General features: G+C 36.9%; 1 protein-coding gene across 1 annotated transcript; it reads left to right on the forward strand.

Annotated features, from left to right (window-relative positions):
- Positions 1-4,399: 4,399 nt before the first annotated feature.
- Positions 4,400-13,445, forward strand: LOC146004573 (transmembrane protein 170A). The gene is made up of 4 exons (XM_083143444.1): positions 4,400-4,527; positions 6,366-6,546; positions 10,708-10,813; positions 13,063-13,445. The coding sequence occupies exons 2-4, from the start codon at positions 6,477-6,479 to the stop codon at positions 13,256-13,258; spliced, it is 372 nt and encodes a 123-aa protein (XP_082999570.1). The 5' UTR covers positions 4,400-4,527; positions 6,366-6,476; the 3' UTR covers positions 13,259-13,445.
- The last annotated feature ends 6,439 nt before the right edge of the window (positions 13,446-19,884 follow it).

The following is a 19,884-nucleotide window of genomic DNA, read 5'->3' on the forward strand; positions in this document are numbered from 1 at the left end:
CTACCATTTATTCGTATACACTTGACACGTATCTCTTTTTACTTGGGTGCGAATTGAACTACAGATTTACCTCCCATGGGAAAAGTTTCGATACCTCCATGTTAAAATCACAATTATAATATATTTGATTCCAGAGCCATCACCGGGAAATTATTGAACTACATATTATTTACCTTCCTTTGGAAAATATTGGATATTCCATGTTAAAACAGTGATTTTAATATAGTTGTTCCAGCGCCAACATCATGAAATTGCTGAAAGACACATTACTTACCTCCATTGGGAAAAGATTGGAAACCTCCATAATAAAAGTTTGATTTTAATATATTTGATTCCAGCACCATCATCCCGAAATGGCTGAACTATTGATTATTATTTACGTCCCATGGGAATAGATTGGATACCTCCATGTTAAAAGTGTAATTAGATTCCAGCGACATCGGCAAATTGTTGAACTACAGATAATTTATCTCCATTGGGAAAAAATTGGATACCTCCATGTTAAAACCATGATTCTAATACATGTGATTTTACCACCATCATCGGGAAATTGCTGAACTATAGATTATTTACCTCCCTCTGGGAGAAGATACATACTTCCAACGTGTAGTTCTGATACTTCTCGATGATTGCGCTGGAATCTAATGTATTTAAATTACGCTTTTAACATGGAGGTATCCAATCTATTCCCATGGGACGTAGAAAATCAATAGTTCAGCCATTTCCCGATGATGGCGCTAAAATCAAGCATTAACATCCGGCTTTTAAAATGGAGTTACCCAATATTTTACTAAGGGAGGTAAATAATCTGTAGTTCAACAATTTTCCGATGATAGCGTTGGAATCAAATATATTAAAATTATGCTTTTAACATGGAGGTATCCAATCTTTTCCAAAAGGAGGTAAATAATATGTAGTTCAGCCATTTTACGATGATGACGCTGAAATCAAATAGGCTATATTAAAATCACGCCTTTAAGATGGAGATATCCAATCGTTTCCCAAGGTAGGTAAATAATCTGTAGTTATGCTATTTCCCGATGATGGATATGCCCCCCCCCCTAAAATAAAGCAAACAGTTGTGCTGGATCGAGATGAAAAGTCTCCCCTAGCATATAATAATAATAATAGTGATAATATTTTTTTAATAAATTGGGTTATTTGTTTTTAATAATACGAGTAATTAGAAGCATACTAATACAACCAATCTACTAATTATAATTATTATTATTGGGCTGACCTCCAATAAAAATTTCTGGCAATCGCATTGGATCTAAATACTTATCCCCCCAGACAAGAATTTGTGATTACGCCTCTGACTCCTTGTATCTCTCTTCCCTCCATATATGTGTGTATATATATATTTATATATAGATACACACACACACACACACACACACACACACACACACACACACACACACAGACAGACAGACAGGTACAGCGTGTTTTAAAATTCCTGGAGGATTCTACAAAGCTAATCATAATGTTGCTAATTTTCTTAATGATTTGATAGAGAAAATTCTGACATTTGCGTCCCCCCTCCTAACTGATCACCCTAGCTACGTCCCTGGTGCGAAATATCTGTTAAAGTTTGGATCACTATTAATTACTATTATCAAATATAACAATTACTTTGCTTTATGTCACTTAAGCCTATATTTTGATGAACATCATTTTTTTAAGAATCTGCACTAATGAATTCTAATATTCATTGGTTTCCTATCTTTGTGCATTAACATTGCTAATTAATATGTAGTCTATCAAATAATTAACAAAACAGGTAAATTTAGTCTCTTTTGCTATTTTGGGATGTTTGCATAGACCTTCAGCAGTTGACAAAAACTTACGAACATTTCTTGGTGCTCCTGAATAGCATGTCAAAATTGTTACTTTGAAGTCCACCATTTTGCTTAGATAAGCTAATCACTACTGGATCCACAGTTTAAAGTTTACAGCGTTTGTCTAGAATTTTGCATCACAGAGGTGTAAATTCCTATTTAGGAAGGTGTAAGGGAAAAATTAGTCAAAATCAGTGGCGTACGCAAGGGGGGGTTACGGGGTTTAACCCCCCCTTGACCTTGTGAAATATTATGAAAAATACTGTGGAAAAAAATTAAATGGCCAATTTTTCACAGTCAAAGATCTGGGACAATAATATTACTATTACTATTACTACTTCTACTACTATTACTAATAATAATAATAATAATAATAATTTGAATTATTATTTCCATGCAGCATGGAGAAAAGCACAGCATTCCAAACACACGCGTCTTTCAGAGTGATGCCTTGAAAATAAACACGAGTTTCTGAGGTTACGTTAGGGTAACTATAATTTAAAGGAGAAAAAAGTTGTTTTGTATCTCAGTTGCAACAATGTTCAATACACTACCGTACGCAGGATTTTTTTTCGGGAGGGGCTGGAATAGTAAATGTGGATATCACATGGCTTCGTTTTGGAGGGCAGGATGCATAATAAAATATTTCGTATTTTTGGAGCTTTTGAGTCTATTAAAATTGTATTCAAAGACATAAATGGTAATCGGGATTTACTTTAAAAGAGGTTTCGCATTTACACATTTTGATTTTTTAAAGTTCTTAACGGATTTTTATTTGAAAATTCTGATTTTCTCAAAATTTCGGTAGGGGCTGGAACACCATCGACCATCCCTCTACGTACACCAGTGTTCAACGAACATGTATTTTTTTTGTGTGTGAACAATGAGAATTAACTAAATAAAGTTGTTGGTACGTTGTAAGAGGCTAATGTATAGACAAAGGCTAGGCGGACAAGAATACAGTCACCAATTCGCCTTCCCATTGTATTGTTTACCGCAGCACGTTTGAATGTATCTCTTTAAAATGTGTCACCTTGTTGACTGGACAATTATTCAAACGAAAATAAGCTTAACTATTGTAAAATGTTTTATTGGTAAGAACAGGGAGACAATCCAGATGTGAATTATCGGGGACATTTATGCGGGGAAGAAACCGGAAAAATTCCAACCAATTTCGGGAATCGAATCCGGATCTCCCGCGTGATTGTCACTTGTCAGACGCTCTACCGACCAGATCACCGCAGCTTCTTGGACGAGTTCCATTCTTTGATTATTTCAATTTATTTTAATATATTTTCTTGTATTTATGAATCTTCTTCACCCTTGAAATGCCTCACCTCGTAGACCAGACAATTATTTCGTAACAAAGAAACAAAAAAATGCTCCCAGGATTTGATAAAAATCGAATGACTAGAAAGTAATTTCGTTCTAATGTTTTCATAAATACTATATTTATGTAGATCTCTACTACTTAATAGTAGAAGTAGTGGTATTAGTAGTATTATTAGTATTAATTTAGCTAATTAATTAATTATAAGTATTATTAATTAATTGTGATTATTATTATTTAATTAAAGTATAATAAAACAATGGTAATGTGAATTTGGAAAAAAAGTTTTAGAAATAACACCCCCCTTGATGAAATCCTGCGTACGCTACTGGTCAAAATTACCAAAATTTGGGTCTTCGTGAAAAATGTTAGGGGATGTTGAACTTTTAGGGTGCCTGGTTAATTCAATTACCCTTTCATCTTTCTGCTGTAGATTTTGATGTGAAGGACGTGCTTGAAGTGGAAAATGTTAGTCGGAGGATGATTGGTCAAGCCTTGGATTTAGTTTGGGGATGCTCCTATGGTTTAACATGGTAACGATAAGACAGCTTGGGGGATGCATTGCGAAAATTGTGCTACCTGGGATGATACCTCCCTTCCCCTCTTACTTCGAGCACTGTCTATCTTCTAACAAACCTAAGTACTATCTGCATTATTAATTTATTTGGTAATATTAATCTGCATTCGGTTCCGCTAATCGATCAGAGCTTGAACTTCACAGAATTCACATCCGCTATGAAAGTGGGCACGTTGTTGTAGCTGCTACCACACCAGGCAAAATTCCATACTTGCAATAAGAAGTTAAGTTTGCCATGATAAACCCGTGTGCAATTCAGGAAAGCTGGCTTTCTCACGGTGTCGTCTATGCTTTCTCACGGTGAAATTGACTGCAGCGTCATCCAGCGGCAGGGATTCCTACTACGAACCGTGAAATTAACTGCAGCGCCATCTATTTGCGGGAGTTCCTACTACAACGAGAACATAATATAGAGCATGTAGCATAAATACAATGGTAGTTGAGACTCTGTTTTGAAATATTAAAAATGTCACATTTTCTTCACATGTGTATTTTGTTCTAAGAAGAAGCTCTTACAACTTATTGCACTCTATGGTTCCTGTTTTCTTGTTTCATCATTTGCTTATTTATATTGACATGCATTTTGACCATGTTTCACGAGGTTAAAACACGTAAACGCTTCTCGATTGTTTTCTCTAAGATTGGCCTGGAGAAGAGGAAAAAGAAGAAGAGCGCATCATTACTGAGAAAAAATAGTGTGTGTATGTGATTATGTGCAACTTATTTACGATGTCTCCACTAACTTTTACAACTATAAAAATAATGCCAAACAAACTCAGGTACAAGACATAAAGTATTTTATTCTATTTTTGGCTCTGAAAACATTGACGCTGACTATGCTAGTTTGCATGTACTTCATAATTCATTGCTTTACAAAGGGAGAAAGGCTAAACCAAAGAATTCGTTTTCGTTCATTCAACATAATCGATTGACGCGCCAGTGTTGATTACGTTGCAGTTTGTTTAGTACATATTCTGCCCATATAAATTAGTGTCTTACCAGAAATGTCTGTATATTGTGGGTGCTAGTAAAAATGCAGGTATCAGTACTTATTCCACTTAGAACGTAAATACAATGAGACTGAAAATGCGTGAACTATCGTGTAGATTCAGCACACCTGACTTTTCGTTCAGCATTATCTTCTCTTAATTGGGATTATTGTCAGAAAGTATTTCTTTTCAGCAGAGCGAGAGTGAACAGTGCGTGTGATCCGACTGTGATAAATTACCTACAAATGTTGACATAGCTACAATGGAACATGCTTCTTTGGCTGATGACTTTTTTTATTTGCATCCGTAATTCTTAATCGTTATTCATTAGTGAAAATTATGGTACTACTTTACTATACCGGAGACACCTATCAATGATTTATTTCGCAATTTTTTACATTGCTAACATACTATTCTGCATTGCGGAACATTTCTTTAGGTGAAATAATGAATTTCTAACGAAAATAATGTATATTTCTTACATTAACGAGTACTTACTGTTGTTCCTTATTTCCCACAAACCATCCATGGGTAGCCCCAAAAACCATTGATGTTAGCCCAAAAAATTCACAATAGCCCCACGATCCATCACTGGGATGAGGTATGCCTACTAGGTAGGTTAGGCGGTAACACTTTACTATACCGGAGACGAATTTCTTCAAATTTACAGGAGAAAGTACTTACGCAAATCATTTTCTGTAGCGTTGTTGATGTTCGGGGAATGTAGTTTTGATCCATTTTAATGCGAATGTATGTGGTTTTCTATGAAAATCTATTTCCTACGTGCTATTGCTGCTGCCACCATTTGCTTTCTGCACGAGAGCACAATACGCGCTATTGCTGCTGCTACAAGCCGATGTCCGTACATGCTAAATTGAACGAAAGGAGTGCTGCCTAACCGGTACTAGTTTACTATCCTTCAGACACATTTATTTATTTTTACAGAAGAAACTACTTACCATAATAAGTTCCTGTAGCATTGTCGAACAACAGGAAGGTGTTTTGTGTGATGTGGGAATGTTCCATTGCAGGTAGCAAATCTATGTAAAATTCTTGCAATTACCACATGTATTTCTTTAATATTGTAGCATATATATTTGTTAATTGCAGTTTACCAGTACATAAGTGAACCATATTTGCAAACACAAATACTATAATTTTTGCTGGAGTATTATTAAGGCTTGGGGGATATGGTATTTTGCGTTGGATAAGGTAGAGGACCAATATTTGCAATTTTATGAATATTGTTCTACACAAACTCCATCATATTGTTGAGTGATATTTGGTATTTTAATAACATTTAGACATAATCGCCTTGGAATCAAGGGGTCCCAGGTTTGATAACTGGTGGAGGCACATAGTGGTTCAGATCCCACTTTAAACTGTAGGTCCAGTCCTGATTTGTCTTACTGTGCATAAAGTGGACTTAAAATGCCAAATCAACCAAATAACATTTAGACCCCTATAACTTCTAAAGTATTCAACATTGATGCATGTTTCTGGTATCAATTTCTTTTTTTACAAACAATATGAATTAACAAATCAATCAATACATGTCCATTTAAAAATAAATAACTTTATTCTGAAGTTTTATTCAAGCATTATTCAAATTATGATTTGTGTTGCAGGAAATGAATTATCCGTGTGGTGTCAGTGTGAAGAGAAGTCAGAGTGTGCACACCATGTAGCCCAATGCCTGTGCAGGTTTTGATGTCTGTACCTGACCAGCACTTTCCAGGATGTCAGAGTTAGATTCTGTGGTGAATGTTTTCTGGCTAACTCCCAGTGACCCTCTAAACACATTTCCAGGTAAGAATTAAGAATCAGGAAAGCATTTCAAGTTTGAATATGTGTTTAACCTTTGAAGTTCATTTAAATCATGGAAAGCAGGTGAAATTTTGGGTATGAATGTACAATATAGAGAATGTCTCCATTTCTTTCCTACTTCTTATACTCACTAAACATGCAGTCCTGGTAACGTATGTGGAGTTAAGATTTGGGGGTGACATGTAAAAATTGTACACTTATATATGTTGCAAAATTACGTTTTTCATTACCGCGATCTTTGATTACAGTTTGGCAACTGTGTTCAAGCGTTGTTCTAGAAAAATTGCATGTTGCGTAGTGAGGAAGTTAGTGCTACAAAACTTATATTTTGTTACAATATGTGCTCATTGGGAAAACATTTAACTCATATCCCCACAAACCATTTCCGGTAAGGTTAGGGTAAGAAATTATCTTGAATTTCATTAATATTTGGTAGATTAACTAATTTTGCCCTTCGAATCAGTACATTATGCACGGGTAGCCCCACAAACCATTTCCGGTTAGGTTAGGCAAGCTTGGTTAAAATTTTGTTCCTAAAGAAATGTGATACAGCTCAAAAAAATAAAAATCCACTTACATCGGCTTTTTTCGCGATTTTCAGACGTGAACCCCGCATTTTAACAACAGATTCGTGATTAGAAGGCCGAATTTAGTTAGTATACCAAATATTAACGAAATTGGAGACATTCTCTATATTGTACATTCACTCCAAATTTTGTGCTAAGAAGTAAAACGCAAAACTTCTTGCATCCATAAATTTTAACTTCTGTATGTGTCTCTTTGTCGTCACTCGAGCAGCTGGACTGTCCTAATAGCTTAGAGCTTTCTTCGATGTGACTCCTCAACCCTCAGAAGAAAGCACCCAGTGGCATGGGACTTCCTTTCTATGTTTTACCAGCCGGAGGCAGGAGGGTCCTGGGTTCAAACCTGGCAGAGGCACATCGTGGTTTGGATCCCACTTTAAAAAACTGTAGGTCCAGACCCGATTAGTCTTACTGTGCACAAAGTGGACTTAAAACACCAAATCAATCAATCAAACCAGAGGCAGGAAACTGCGAAGGATGATGATGATGTGTGTCTTTGTCATGAAAAAGGTTTTTTTGATATCAACTAAACTCTAGACTGCAACAAGCCTTCTGACAGCAAGGCTTGCCACGGTCAACACATTGAGGCCCATCGCTGCTGTTTTCTGGCTTGCGAAACCAGAGCCGGATACTTCTTCTTTTGGAATGTTTCCAAATTGTCATCATGATGCTGGGAATTGAACCTGGGACCACGCACACCAAAGGTGAGAGTGCTGACCATTTGGCTATGCATAAAGAAAAAAACGAGGGATACTATTGCAATGAAACCTAACCTGCGTAACCTACTTAAACATTTCACACAAAACATAGTTACAGAATATGAAAAATGTAGATGGGTGCATTACTCTGTGACTGCTTGTTGTGTAGTACGGTCATAGGGGAAAAATCGCACTGTGAATTTAGACATGTAAAGAATTCATATGATTTGGAACAGGGGTATTTATAACAAAGAGATGAGCAATGAAAGTAAAGTATACATGTTAGTAATGGGCATGTAGTAATTTTCCGTAATGTAGAATATGTTCACAGTGAGAAGTGTGTCATCATTAGAGGCATGCATATTTCATTTTTGATGAAAACACGAAATGTGATCTTACACACTGTGATGTTAATTTTTCATGTTTCCGAAAGGTGTGACGTTAATTTTCCTACCCTCTTGTCCCGAAATGATGAAAAATGCAACTATGAAATGTAGAGTTTATTTACTGAAATATTTCTGAAGTCTGAATTATCCTGTGAGTCATGAAATTCACGGAAAATTAATTAATTCTGCTGTAAATATTTGAGAAGAAAAAATGGGCCCCTTTATACAGGAATAAACTTAATACTCTGGTAACAACATAAATGTGCTATTAGAAGGGATATGTTTATTTTGTGTAATAAGTGCAGTTTTTTAATCAAATATAGGATTATAGTCCCAATTTTAAAACCAAAATGTCATTTTATATACCGCTTTCGATCAGATTTTTTCACCGCTATAACAACATTATTTTATTTTATTTACCGCTTTTGAATCCGAAATTTGTTTTTTTTATTTACCAAAAATATGTGCCTGTAGTCAGCTTTATGAGGCCAATTGGGGAGCAACTTGATGGCAACAGTTGTGATGGGACACTATGCACTGACCACGTAACTCCCAACTAAATGCCGATCGGCAGGCCCTGACTCTCAAGAGGCTGTTGCACAGGGAATTTAGTCTTTACACTGACCAGTATTCGACCTTTAAATGCCATGAAATCCAATCATTTGCCCTTATGAAGTCTCGCGCAACATGCAGGATATGGTGGTTTCTTTTAAACACAGTAGTTTCCACAGGAATGCTTAGGTTTGTCTGCATAAACACATCAATTTATTTAATTTGTTTTATCAAAATGACGAGGAAGAACAAAATACTACGTAAAATGTGTACTTACGCTCTGGAGCAAGCGAACGAAAACAAGTGTGTGTGCAAGTAGTGATGTGAGATGGCTCCACCAATTAAGACGTGAGAGGGAACAGGATTGCATGGATGGAAAAAAAAACAACTGCCGTTACCAGCCTTCCAGCAGCATGTACTGATTCTCTCTCCCACTCAATTTCCTCTCCTTCTCTGCTGCTATGCACGGCCTTGGTCTACAGATTCCAGGGATAGAGTGTAGGTAGTTTTGTCCGTAATCAACTACTACCAGTGGATCAAGAATGCAGTTTTCTCAACTGAGAAATGCCATGCACCATTATTTAACATTAATAACATGTTATTTGATGGTGTCATCTCATCTCACATAATTTTCAACACATGGTGAATCATTACTTTAGAAAAAACACTAGATATCCTGACCAAGGCAGACTTTATTTCAGTGAAAAACACTTAACACATTCCATTTCAACCCTCTTATCAGCCACAGAACCAAACATCATGCGTTGAGGGAAAGAGTTACAGTTTCGCACCAGTTGGGCATTTATTTCAATATCATCCGAATGGCTACTGCTACTTAAAAAATAAAAACAACGTGAATTTCTCTCCATGTTGGAAGTGTTTTTGTATGTTGATTATTAAGCTAGACACAGTATTTTAAAAATATGATGAATAAGAATTTTCAGAATCCCATATATACCTTATGGAGAACCAAATTTCAACTTCAAGTTACGGCTAATCAAATGGAAATTTCAACATTTCCGCTTGTCAATCACAGCTTCAATCTGTTCTCTTTCCGTTGATATATATTTTTCTTTGTCATCGGAAGTTTGATATTCCCAAGAGTACAAATAAAATAATACTCCCATAAGCGCAATGCATTTCTCGTTACTACCTATGGCCGTCATGGCAGTGTTGCCAAAGCTGATGAGCGTAAAAGAGCTAAATTTCAACCTAAATGGAGTTAAAACTAACTCAAGGAGCTAGATTTACGAAGGCTGCATACTATTACTATTAACTTTAAAGTAACGACAATTTATTCTTAGTTTTCACCGTCTGGATCCGGCGGCATCACCCATCTCAATAATCCACCGATGGTCATATGGAATCGAAATTAAAGGATTCCTGGATATCAATATAATGTCATATCCATGTCAGCCACAGCACTATAAAAAAGTAGCTGGGGAGGTAAGAGTGGGTGGGGTGATGCAGCCAATATCACGTCACATGCAAAATGTGTGTGTATATATATATATATGGCAAAAGTTTATCTATGTGGGCCGGAGCGAGTGGAAAATGGGGGTGGGTGCCCCAGTTCACAACTAAATGAGTGCACGAAGGAGCCAGATCTGGTTCCAAAAGAGCTAAGTTGGCAACAGTGCCGCAGAAGGTAGAGCCTCGCGGAAACTGTTCCTCATGCTCTTAAGTGTTTTTCATTGAAATAACGGCTGCCTTGTTCAGCATATTTAGTGTGTTTTCTTTCATGGAAACAAGTCTTAATTACGTTGTTGTTGTCGAAGTACATGAAAAACTCAAATTCACTTATGTTCCCTGACTTGTCCAGGTTTTGAACTATTTCTTTTTGAAATTGTAAATCCCTATTCTTTCCAGGTGAGTGGAAATCCTGCTGCATTGATTGCATTGACACTAACCTTTCTCTTGCAGAGATGTGGTACCACATGTTTCTTTGGGCTCTCTTCTCCTCCATCTTCGTTCACATTACAGCTGCTGGCATCGCGTTCGCAACACTCAGGAAACACAAACTGGGAAAGTGAGTACTTAGGGAGATTTCACGCCAAAGCATCATGTTTTGTTTTCACTTTTATATGAAACCTTTGTGTTTTCCCTTATAAATTTTGCTTGAATGTGTGCATTGCCTCAATATCAATCCACAGTCACCTAGTTGTAACCATTAATTAATAGGGTAAATGAAGTACCACTTTTCTTCATGGAACATATGAGATTTTATATATCTCTGCTTTATGAGTGTTGACAAATATTTTATATTCTTCCGTTTCTTGATATGTGCAGTGGTGCTCTTATTTCATGGTCCAAGATTAATAATTTTGCACATCACATTATACATTCAATTTCAGTTTTCATGATCCCGGTACAGCAAAACGTTACATGACACCCTGTTTGTGTGTGTGGGAGCATACAGGGTGAGCCAAAAGTCACAATACACCTTTCATTGCAGGAATAACTTCTGGCTAACCACGAAGATGGTGATGAAGGGGCACCCATGTCCAGGATGGGATTCGAACCCGGGACCCCTGGCATCGGAGCATGGTGCGCAAATCACTTTGCCGTGGTAGTCAGCAGAATAAAGTGGAAAACTAAATATCTGAGTTCCCAGCCAACAAAAGTGAAGGGGGATATATCTGCAACATGGCTGCTATATTGAAATCTTCCATCTTGGATTCAGGTCAAGTTGTTTCTCCGTATTCTTTTCTGTAATCGGATATGCGTACACAGAGGGCATTTCGTTCCATAATGAGGCCAATGTTGAAGTGAATTGTCAGAACCACAGGAACTGTGTCAGCAGCTGTATAGGAATAACACTAAGATGGTGTGGTGGTGTGGAGTATGGGGCACCGACATTATCGGACCCATATTCATCAACAACATCATAAATTCCCATTGCTACAGGAAACTGTGTTCCCTGCCATTCTGACTGAACATTGCAGTTTCCCCTGTTATTTCTGACAGATGGAATAGTATGGAATAAATGCTCGTCAACGGTATATTGTTCAATGGTATGGTCATGTGGAATGGCCACCCACATCACCTGATCTCATGCCACTGGATATCTGTCTGTGAGGTCATCTGAAATCCCCTGCGTGTGCCGTTTAAATTTACCACAAAGACCACCTCCAGCATTTCATCGTGTAATGCAACACCGTTTCTCCAAATGTTCTGGTACAGGTGGATAACGATTGCACAAAACACCTTCTGCTCTGTGTCCTCTGGGGGTTTCAACTTTTGGGGTTCCTAACTTTTGTACTGCACCTCATTGGGTTAATCTGACTGCAGACAAGAATTTCTGTGGAATAACCAGCTCGACCTGAATCCAAGATAATGGGATTTCATTGTGGTGTGAATCCCTCACCCTTTGTTTGCTGTGTGCTAATCTGTTTCTGAAATAAAAAGGGTATGCTTTGACCTTTGACTCGCCCTGTGTCGCAGACACATGTATGGAAAGGAACAAAGGCCACATGGGCTGATATACGTTGGTTGGAGATTTAATAGTGGCAACGCTGCTGTATATACAGCATGAAACGGAACTGGTGCTTCTCGCTTATACCACACACCTCCCTCCCAGTAAACTGACTCTTCCTTGGAGTTGGCGGTCTAAGGTTCTGTAATTGTGTAGGCAGAACCCCACTAATGTGAAAGTTATGGTGATTCTTGTGTACGACTGTGATGGTGTTATCTTAACGCATACCATCCTCAAGGACAGACAATCAATGCACAGTATTACTGTTCAGTTTTGGAACATAACCTGCAACCTGCGTTGTGAAGGAAGAGGTGACACTTTCTGCTGAATCCTTCCATCATTCTGCAGGACAATGCTCGGGTGCATGTAGCGTAACTTGTGGCTGATTTGTTGGCTCGATGGGGCTGGCAGGTACTCTATCTTCCCCCGTACCTCCCTGGACTTAAGCCCCTGTGACTTTGACCTGATGCCTAAGATGAAGGGCATTCACTTCTGAACTATTCTAGAGATCAGGCAATAGACCCCTCCATTCGAACCGTCAACAGAACAGGCGCTGTTACAGGTATACTACAATTTCCGCATTGCTGGCAACGGTTGTACACAATGCTGGTGACTACATCAAAGGGCTGTAAAAGTTTCACGGAAGTATCTCTTTCATATCATTGTAAATAAATAGTTGCCACTATTAAATCTCCAACCCACATATATACATAGACACCCAATGTTATGTATGCATTACGTGTATGGAAATTGAGATTTCGATATGTAAAGATGAATATCTTGAGAAGCTAAATTTCTTCCAGATTCTTCCCTGTGTTGATCCTCGTGATGGGAGTGGTGGCCCCCGTAACCTCTGGAGTAGTGAGTAGTGCTGCTGTGGCCTTCGTATATCGTGCTTCCAATTTCCAGATGGCCCCGTTCTATGCCCTCGTCTGGGGCGTGGGACAGACGGTCATGTCCGCTTGCATCGGCTTTACGAGGATTCTGGCAACATTATAACGTCACGCCTACGTCGTATTGGGAAACAATTACAAATGTGTGTCCTACGTTCTCCAGTATTCGTATAGTGAAACAGCTTCAAACAAAATTTCGTACAAGATGAATTTACCTTACAGAAGACGTTTCGTATGTATATGTCAATTTTTATCAGTTAACTTTGTGATCCAGGTTGTGACGTAGCGAGAGACAGCCAAGAGTGTTGTTCTGTATCTCAAATCAGGTAGCTCTTACACTGTGTTGGAAAGGATGTAAATATTGTATTCTATTTTTTTGAAAGTGATAAAAAAGTACATATGATTGTAAATGTTTTGAGAGCATGAGTTTTCCAGTGCCATAATTTGTTTATAAATTTTGTAAATATTAATATACGGTAGCTATTAACGTTTTATTGCATATAGAGGGGGGATTAACAACCAATCCAACGTGAGAGGATGAAATGAGCACAATTGCTAGTGATTTTTTGTTACTCCAGGAGGTATCCCGTGGGACCATTCTAGTGGTTGTGGGTTGTTGTAGTTCCTCGGCACTCCTTCCGTTTCGCGAAGTGTGCGAGACTTACATAGACGGGCTTTAAACCATGATGCTGTGGAGATTTTTCATTACATGATGAGAAACTGGTGCTGTTGTATGTTTTTTGTTAGAACACTTGTAATTTATTATAAAGAATATAAGTATCAAGATCTCATATGTATACTGCAAGGCTGTAATATTTGTACTTCTATGAAAAACCTTATGTATATAGTATAAATAGAACGGAGTGATTGTGAAATCACAAATTCATGTGTATGTTTGTGTGCGTGAGTGTCAGGTATGAAAGTGCATTGTTTGTTGTAGTATTACCATACCATAGAGGAATATTACATTTGTAACATTCAATGTCTGCAAAAGATATATCCCACGAATGTCACTATAGTGTATATTACTATTTTTGCATTATCACAAATGCAAAATCAAGTTGTACACATTCTCTTTACTACATAGAAATACAATGTGATAGTTTATTTCTGTTGTGTAACTTTTCTAAAATACATTTTTGTCGTTGAAGATAAAACAGTGAATTGTTTAAACAAATAAAAGCAATATTCGTACGTATGTTTGTTTCCATTTTTGCTGTGGGCTATAAGTATATGATAGTTTATAAAAATATGTGTACACTGAACAAAACACAATATGTAGTTATCTAGTCTTCTCCGATAGGGCAAATTCCACATGAAATGTATGAATAGGGTGATTGTATTAGGGACCCAAAGTAAATAATAGTACGGACATACGTGTATGTAAATTGGAGAGATTATTTTGTTAGAAATGCCTTGTATTTGCACTATGTAAATTTCTATTTTAACTAGACATGTCCATAGTTATTGCACTGAAAATTATGTCAAGATGGTATGTGCCAATGTAAGTTTTCTTTCATATTGAGATACCTGATATCTTTCCTGAGTATTTTAGCGCATCAGGCTTAGCATGTTTAGCAGAAATTGTTTTGGGTGAGTTTGTGATTCAGAATCTGAACAGCAACCATTAGCACATTGTCATTCATTTGCCTGCAGCGAAAAAACAATACCTAATACATTCATAATGTTATTCAATATTCATAATTTTAATATTAAAGTATGTGTCGTTTAGGCACACAATACTTGTGTAGAATTAATGAAATTGCGTAATTCCCAGAATATTTAGACTGTGACAATAATGTAAAATACAGACTATCTAGTATAAGCCACAAGTACTTTTTCTTTATGTAGATTGCAGAAAATGCAAATTCCATTTACACGCAGTTGACAAAGTTGCAATGAAGCAATGCTAACAACTTGCATATACAGGAATTTGCTTGTGAACCCCTTTTCAAGGCTGTTGCCTGGGATTGCTGTGGCGGTAGGAGTAATTTTTGCAACAAACAGAACTTTCATTCAACTTGCGCTGACCCAGGAAATTCTGAATTTAGGTTGTACCACCTGATCTACGTAAGTCCCAAAATGATTACGGGGATTTCATAGTATTTTAGTTTCCCTTATGTGTGGAGTACAAGGACAAGCTTACATGGGAGTAAACAACAACTCAACAAGTTTACATAGTGTACCTTTTAATGTTCCGTAGAGGCACATATTTATGGTAAATAAAGAAGCAAAATTTCGGTACAAAAACAAGAGTCAATTTTGGGTTCAAAAGCGGTAAATAAAATGAAATTTCGCTGTTATAGTGGTGAAAAAGCGGCATATAAAATGACATTTTGGTTTTAAAAATGTGAATATAATCCCAAATTTAATTTAAAAACTGCACTATTACACAAAATAAACATGCTTCTCAAATGTTTGCAGCTGAATTAATCAATTTTTCGTGAATTGCATAACTCACAGGATACTTCAGAAAGTGTCACGTCTGTATATAAACGGTAAATTTCGTGTTTAAAAGTCTATTTCGCATTTTGCAGTTCATTTTGCATTATTTTGTGACAAAAGAGGGTAGGAAAATGCAACTCACAGCTTTCCAAAACATGAAAAATTAACATTACAATGTTTTATTTCACATTTCGTATTTTTGTCATATGCATGCCTCTAGTAATACGGCACACATCCATCCGGTAGTTCAATGCTTCTCGATGCTTTCGTTCGACACACTTTTCTTTGCAGACACATCCAGTTGTTTGAATTTTTTTAAACCATCGACGAATGTTGTTACGAGATGGATGATCACTTCCAAATCGCCATCAAAAAACTTGCTGAACTGAAATAGCAGAACCTCACCTTGAAAATTCAATGATGCAAAAGGACTTCTGCACGCAAGTCACCATCTTGTAATACAACTACGCCACTGTGACCGATGGGAAACAAATGATAAGGTAGCAAACTTCCACAGCCATTTTTATCATACATATATGATATAAACATTCACTTTCGTCTGTTGCAATATATTCCAACTACTTGAAACCCCAATAATCATTTTGGGACTACTTTGTGGACCCTCGATTCCAGAACTCAAAGATACCAGTGACACTCGTAAGTAGAAGGGCCGGCTCCCACGGTGGAGTGGTTAACACATCACGCTGCAATGCCAGGGGTCCCAGGTTTGAACCCGGGCCTGGGCATGGATGTTAGTGAGTGTCCATTCATCAATTTCATCATATTATCACTCATCCCCATCTTCGCAAACTAGCCAAAAGTGGCACAAAAGCGAAGTAAAATAAAGCAGATCAATCGATCGTAAGTAGAAGAATAACATGCTAGTCTGAACAAAGAGACAAGTGGGAATGCTTCCTTCAAAGAAACAAGAAAATCTACAAATACTTGTAGTTGGATGAAATAATGATTAAATTTTCCCCAAAACTATCAAATTCCACGCGAGTTGGGAAATTTCTGTAGTAGTGCATATGCACAACAGCTGCAGTGGATAAAAAATTGTCTTCTTTTTAGTGGGAAGGTGAAGGCTCCTACTTTGAAACACACCAACCATCTCCTCAACGTGTTGCCAATCCCAAGTTAATAAGTATGAAGATGCAACTTTCAGAACCTAAATCTTGAATTTCCCAGATCTGCAAGTAGGATGACCTGACAGGAAATTTGCGTGTCTTGCATCCGTTTCATGTTGCTTCCTGTCTGCCATTTCTATCTGCTATCATTTTTGCAATCCGTGCTGACAAAAATATCCTTGTAGATACCTGGACTTGGGAAAGTATCAAGTGAAATTGATCATTACATATTTCCTGATATCAATACCACCTGGATTATGTCATTTCTAATAATTCCAGTTTTTTAAATACATGCTTATCACCTGACACCACTGGTAGCACCAACCCAATTTTGTGCCCTGCAACTCAATGGTAATAATAACAATAATACTAAATCGTGGAAGAAAAAGTACATCCGTTCCTGATTACAATTTAATTTATGATTGTCCCAAACAACTTATTTTGTGAAGTTGTTCATATTGTCCTTTTTTCCTTAACCTGTCAGTCTAGTTTCACAGTCACTTTGTATTACATTAATGTATAATATGTTAGATAAGTTTTGAAAGTACACTCTTTGTTTTTATGTACATAGGGCAAAAAAGCTGTTATGTATTTGTCATAGGAGATCCAAGAACTCATTTGAACCTTATTGATTTTTCAGTGATTAAATAGCTAAATAATAAGTACGATATGGTATGACACTAAATAAAAATACAAATCTCTGGGGTTTTTGTTTCCCGACAAATATACATTGCACTCCTAAATCTCAGATCCTGCTACATCCATGCCTGAAGCATTGGCAAAACAGTGTTTGCAGTAACAACATGAATTATATTAATTGTAGTTGAAAAGGAAAAAAAAAGATACGAGTAACTACGGGACATGGTTGAGAGTAGGTAAAAGCATGTACACACTGCACCAAGCTATTCAAACTTGTAGGAAAATTCAACATATTGTAACCATATATTCACACCTGTTCTAGTCTAGAAAGCCAGGTTACAACAGCAGCAAAGGGACTGAATATGCTGACCGCATGAGAATTCACTTGGCAGACTCTGGCCCTCAAGGGCTGTTGTGCTGGTCTTTACTTTTTATCTACTACAAGCGTCAAATGTAAACCTTAAAAGTTCAAGAAAGATCGTAGCTCAAATTTACATGAGGTATCAACCGTTATTTACAAAATGACCTCAAGGCTGCAACACTAATCAAGTGAGCTTGAAAATGGCATTTTTGTTATTTTAAAGTGTCACCTCCTCTACACACTTGCACCAGTGAAAAGGAGTGGATTCTTGCCCTCTGTCAGACTAAAACTTACACAAATTTCTTGGCAAATAAAAATTCAGTATATCTGTGTATGCTAACCACACCAGCAAGTGTGGCCTCAGGGGTGAAAAGGCCTTCGCAGTGGCTCAAGTTACTGCTCGTCGACCCCAAAGACTCCTTCTTCTTCTTCTTCACGTAACTCAAAGTTGAAAATATGTGTGGATCAGCAATAGACATGTGCTACAATGCACCAATATTGTGCAACTCCACATACAGAAATCTACTAGATAAGAAACAAAAACAAATGAAGGTTTTTCCTTTGATCCTCCCCTGTATATAACCATTTTAATCGTAAGAACTCTTTCGCCTTTCCACATTTCTCTCTCACGTCATGTACTGCAGATGATGGCTTATTGAAAATCTTACAGCAGTAATTTTTCTAAAATTTCTTACATTAATGTAATAACACCAAGAATTGGATATTATGTGTGTACATATGTTGCATTTTCTTTGGTTGTTTAAAAATTGAATAAATGAACATTAAGTATTAAATTCTTTTCACGTCGTTTCTCATGTGAACCATGAAGCTTGCATTTCAGTCATTGTGCATCTGTTATCTGATACTTCCAACATTATAGACATGTCAGTTAATGTTAAACATTTTTAACCTCTAATTTTTTGCTTCCTTTGAGACCAAAATTTATAAAATTGTATTTACATGTACGTGTGTATATATGTGATCATAGATACTCCAGTCTTTTTCTATCTTTTATATGCTGTGGACATTGGTGAAACAGTCAATTGTTTTAATTATTTTAACCTAATGTGAAACTAGTAACATTTGGGAAATGTGATTCATTTCATGTACAAAGTAGTGGTTTGTTTCTTAAAAGGAAACTTTTTCTGAAGCTCGCATTGCATTTACATTTTAACGGTGTAGATTGTAAATAGTTGCGTTTGATGCTTGGGGCTGCGAGTCCATGACTGACTGTACGAGTGTTCCTGCGTGCCATCTGTGTTACTTTGCATCTTGTATTATATCCATGTACAGTGCTTTGAGTGTGATGAAACACTGATATTTGTATATATTTTAGATTCTAATTTTGTTGGTTGTGTGTGCTGAGTAGATAGTGCTAAAAATCAGGAGTGTATGTGTGATGTTGCTGATGTGTGAGAGACGCACACAGTGTTGACGTGGAAGCACAATAAATATGTAAACCATATTTCATTCATTTATGCTTATGTGTTGATTGTATGAAAGATATCAAGGTGTGTCTCCTAAAAAAAACCTGTAAATGTCAGTCAATCGTAGGGGTGTGCAGGATCCAATTTTTTTCCTTTGGTGGAGAAACAAAATACAAAAAAATTGCCAGCGTTGATGATGTGTTGGGATTTCCTGACACTGAAATATCTTCAATGCTATGTAGTATTTCTCCCAAAGGCAAAGGTTTCACATTTCTGAAATGATATCTGCCATTTTCACTAACGTTCACAGGATTTTTTTTTTTTTTTGGAGGGTGCTGAAATTTGAAAAGTGGATATCGCATGTCTGCATTCTATGTAGTAGCAGGATACGCCGTAAAGTATTTTTAACCTTCATGTTAAAAGTTGTTTACAAACAAAAAATGTCATTTACCTCTGGTTTTTCCTGAGTTCTTCACAGTTTTCATTTGAAAATTTTGATTTTCTCAAAATTTCGGGAGGGCTGTAACCCCCGTGTACCTCAATGGTTACTTCAAAGAAATTTTAAACTATTAGTGCAGAAAAACATATACTTTTGATACGATCTTTTGAAATTTTCTTTTTCCAGATTAATTTTCAACATGAGATCAGGATAGGAAATTTGTCCCCAGTCTGCGTACCAACATTTTTGGATCATTACAACTGAAGTTGAACAACACTGGTACAGCGGGATCCA

This window comes from Lepisma saccharinum, chromosome 22 (genome assembly GCF_977018435.1).
Source record: "Lepisma saccharinum chromosome 22, izLepSacc3.1, whole genome shotgun sequence".
NCBI lineage: Eukaryota > Metazoa > Arthropoda > Insecta > Zygentoma > Lepismatidae > Lepisma > Lepisma saccharinum.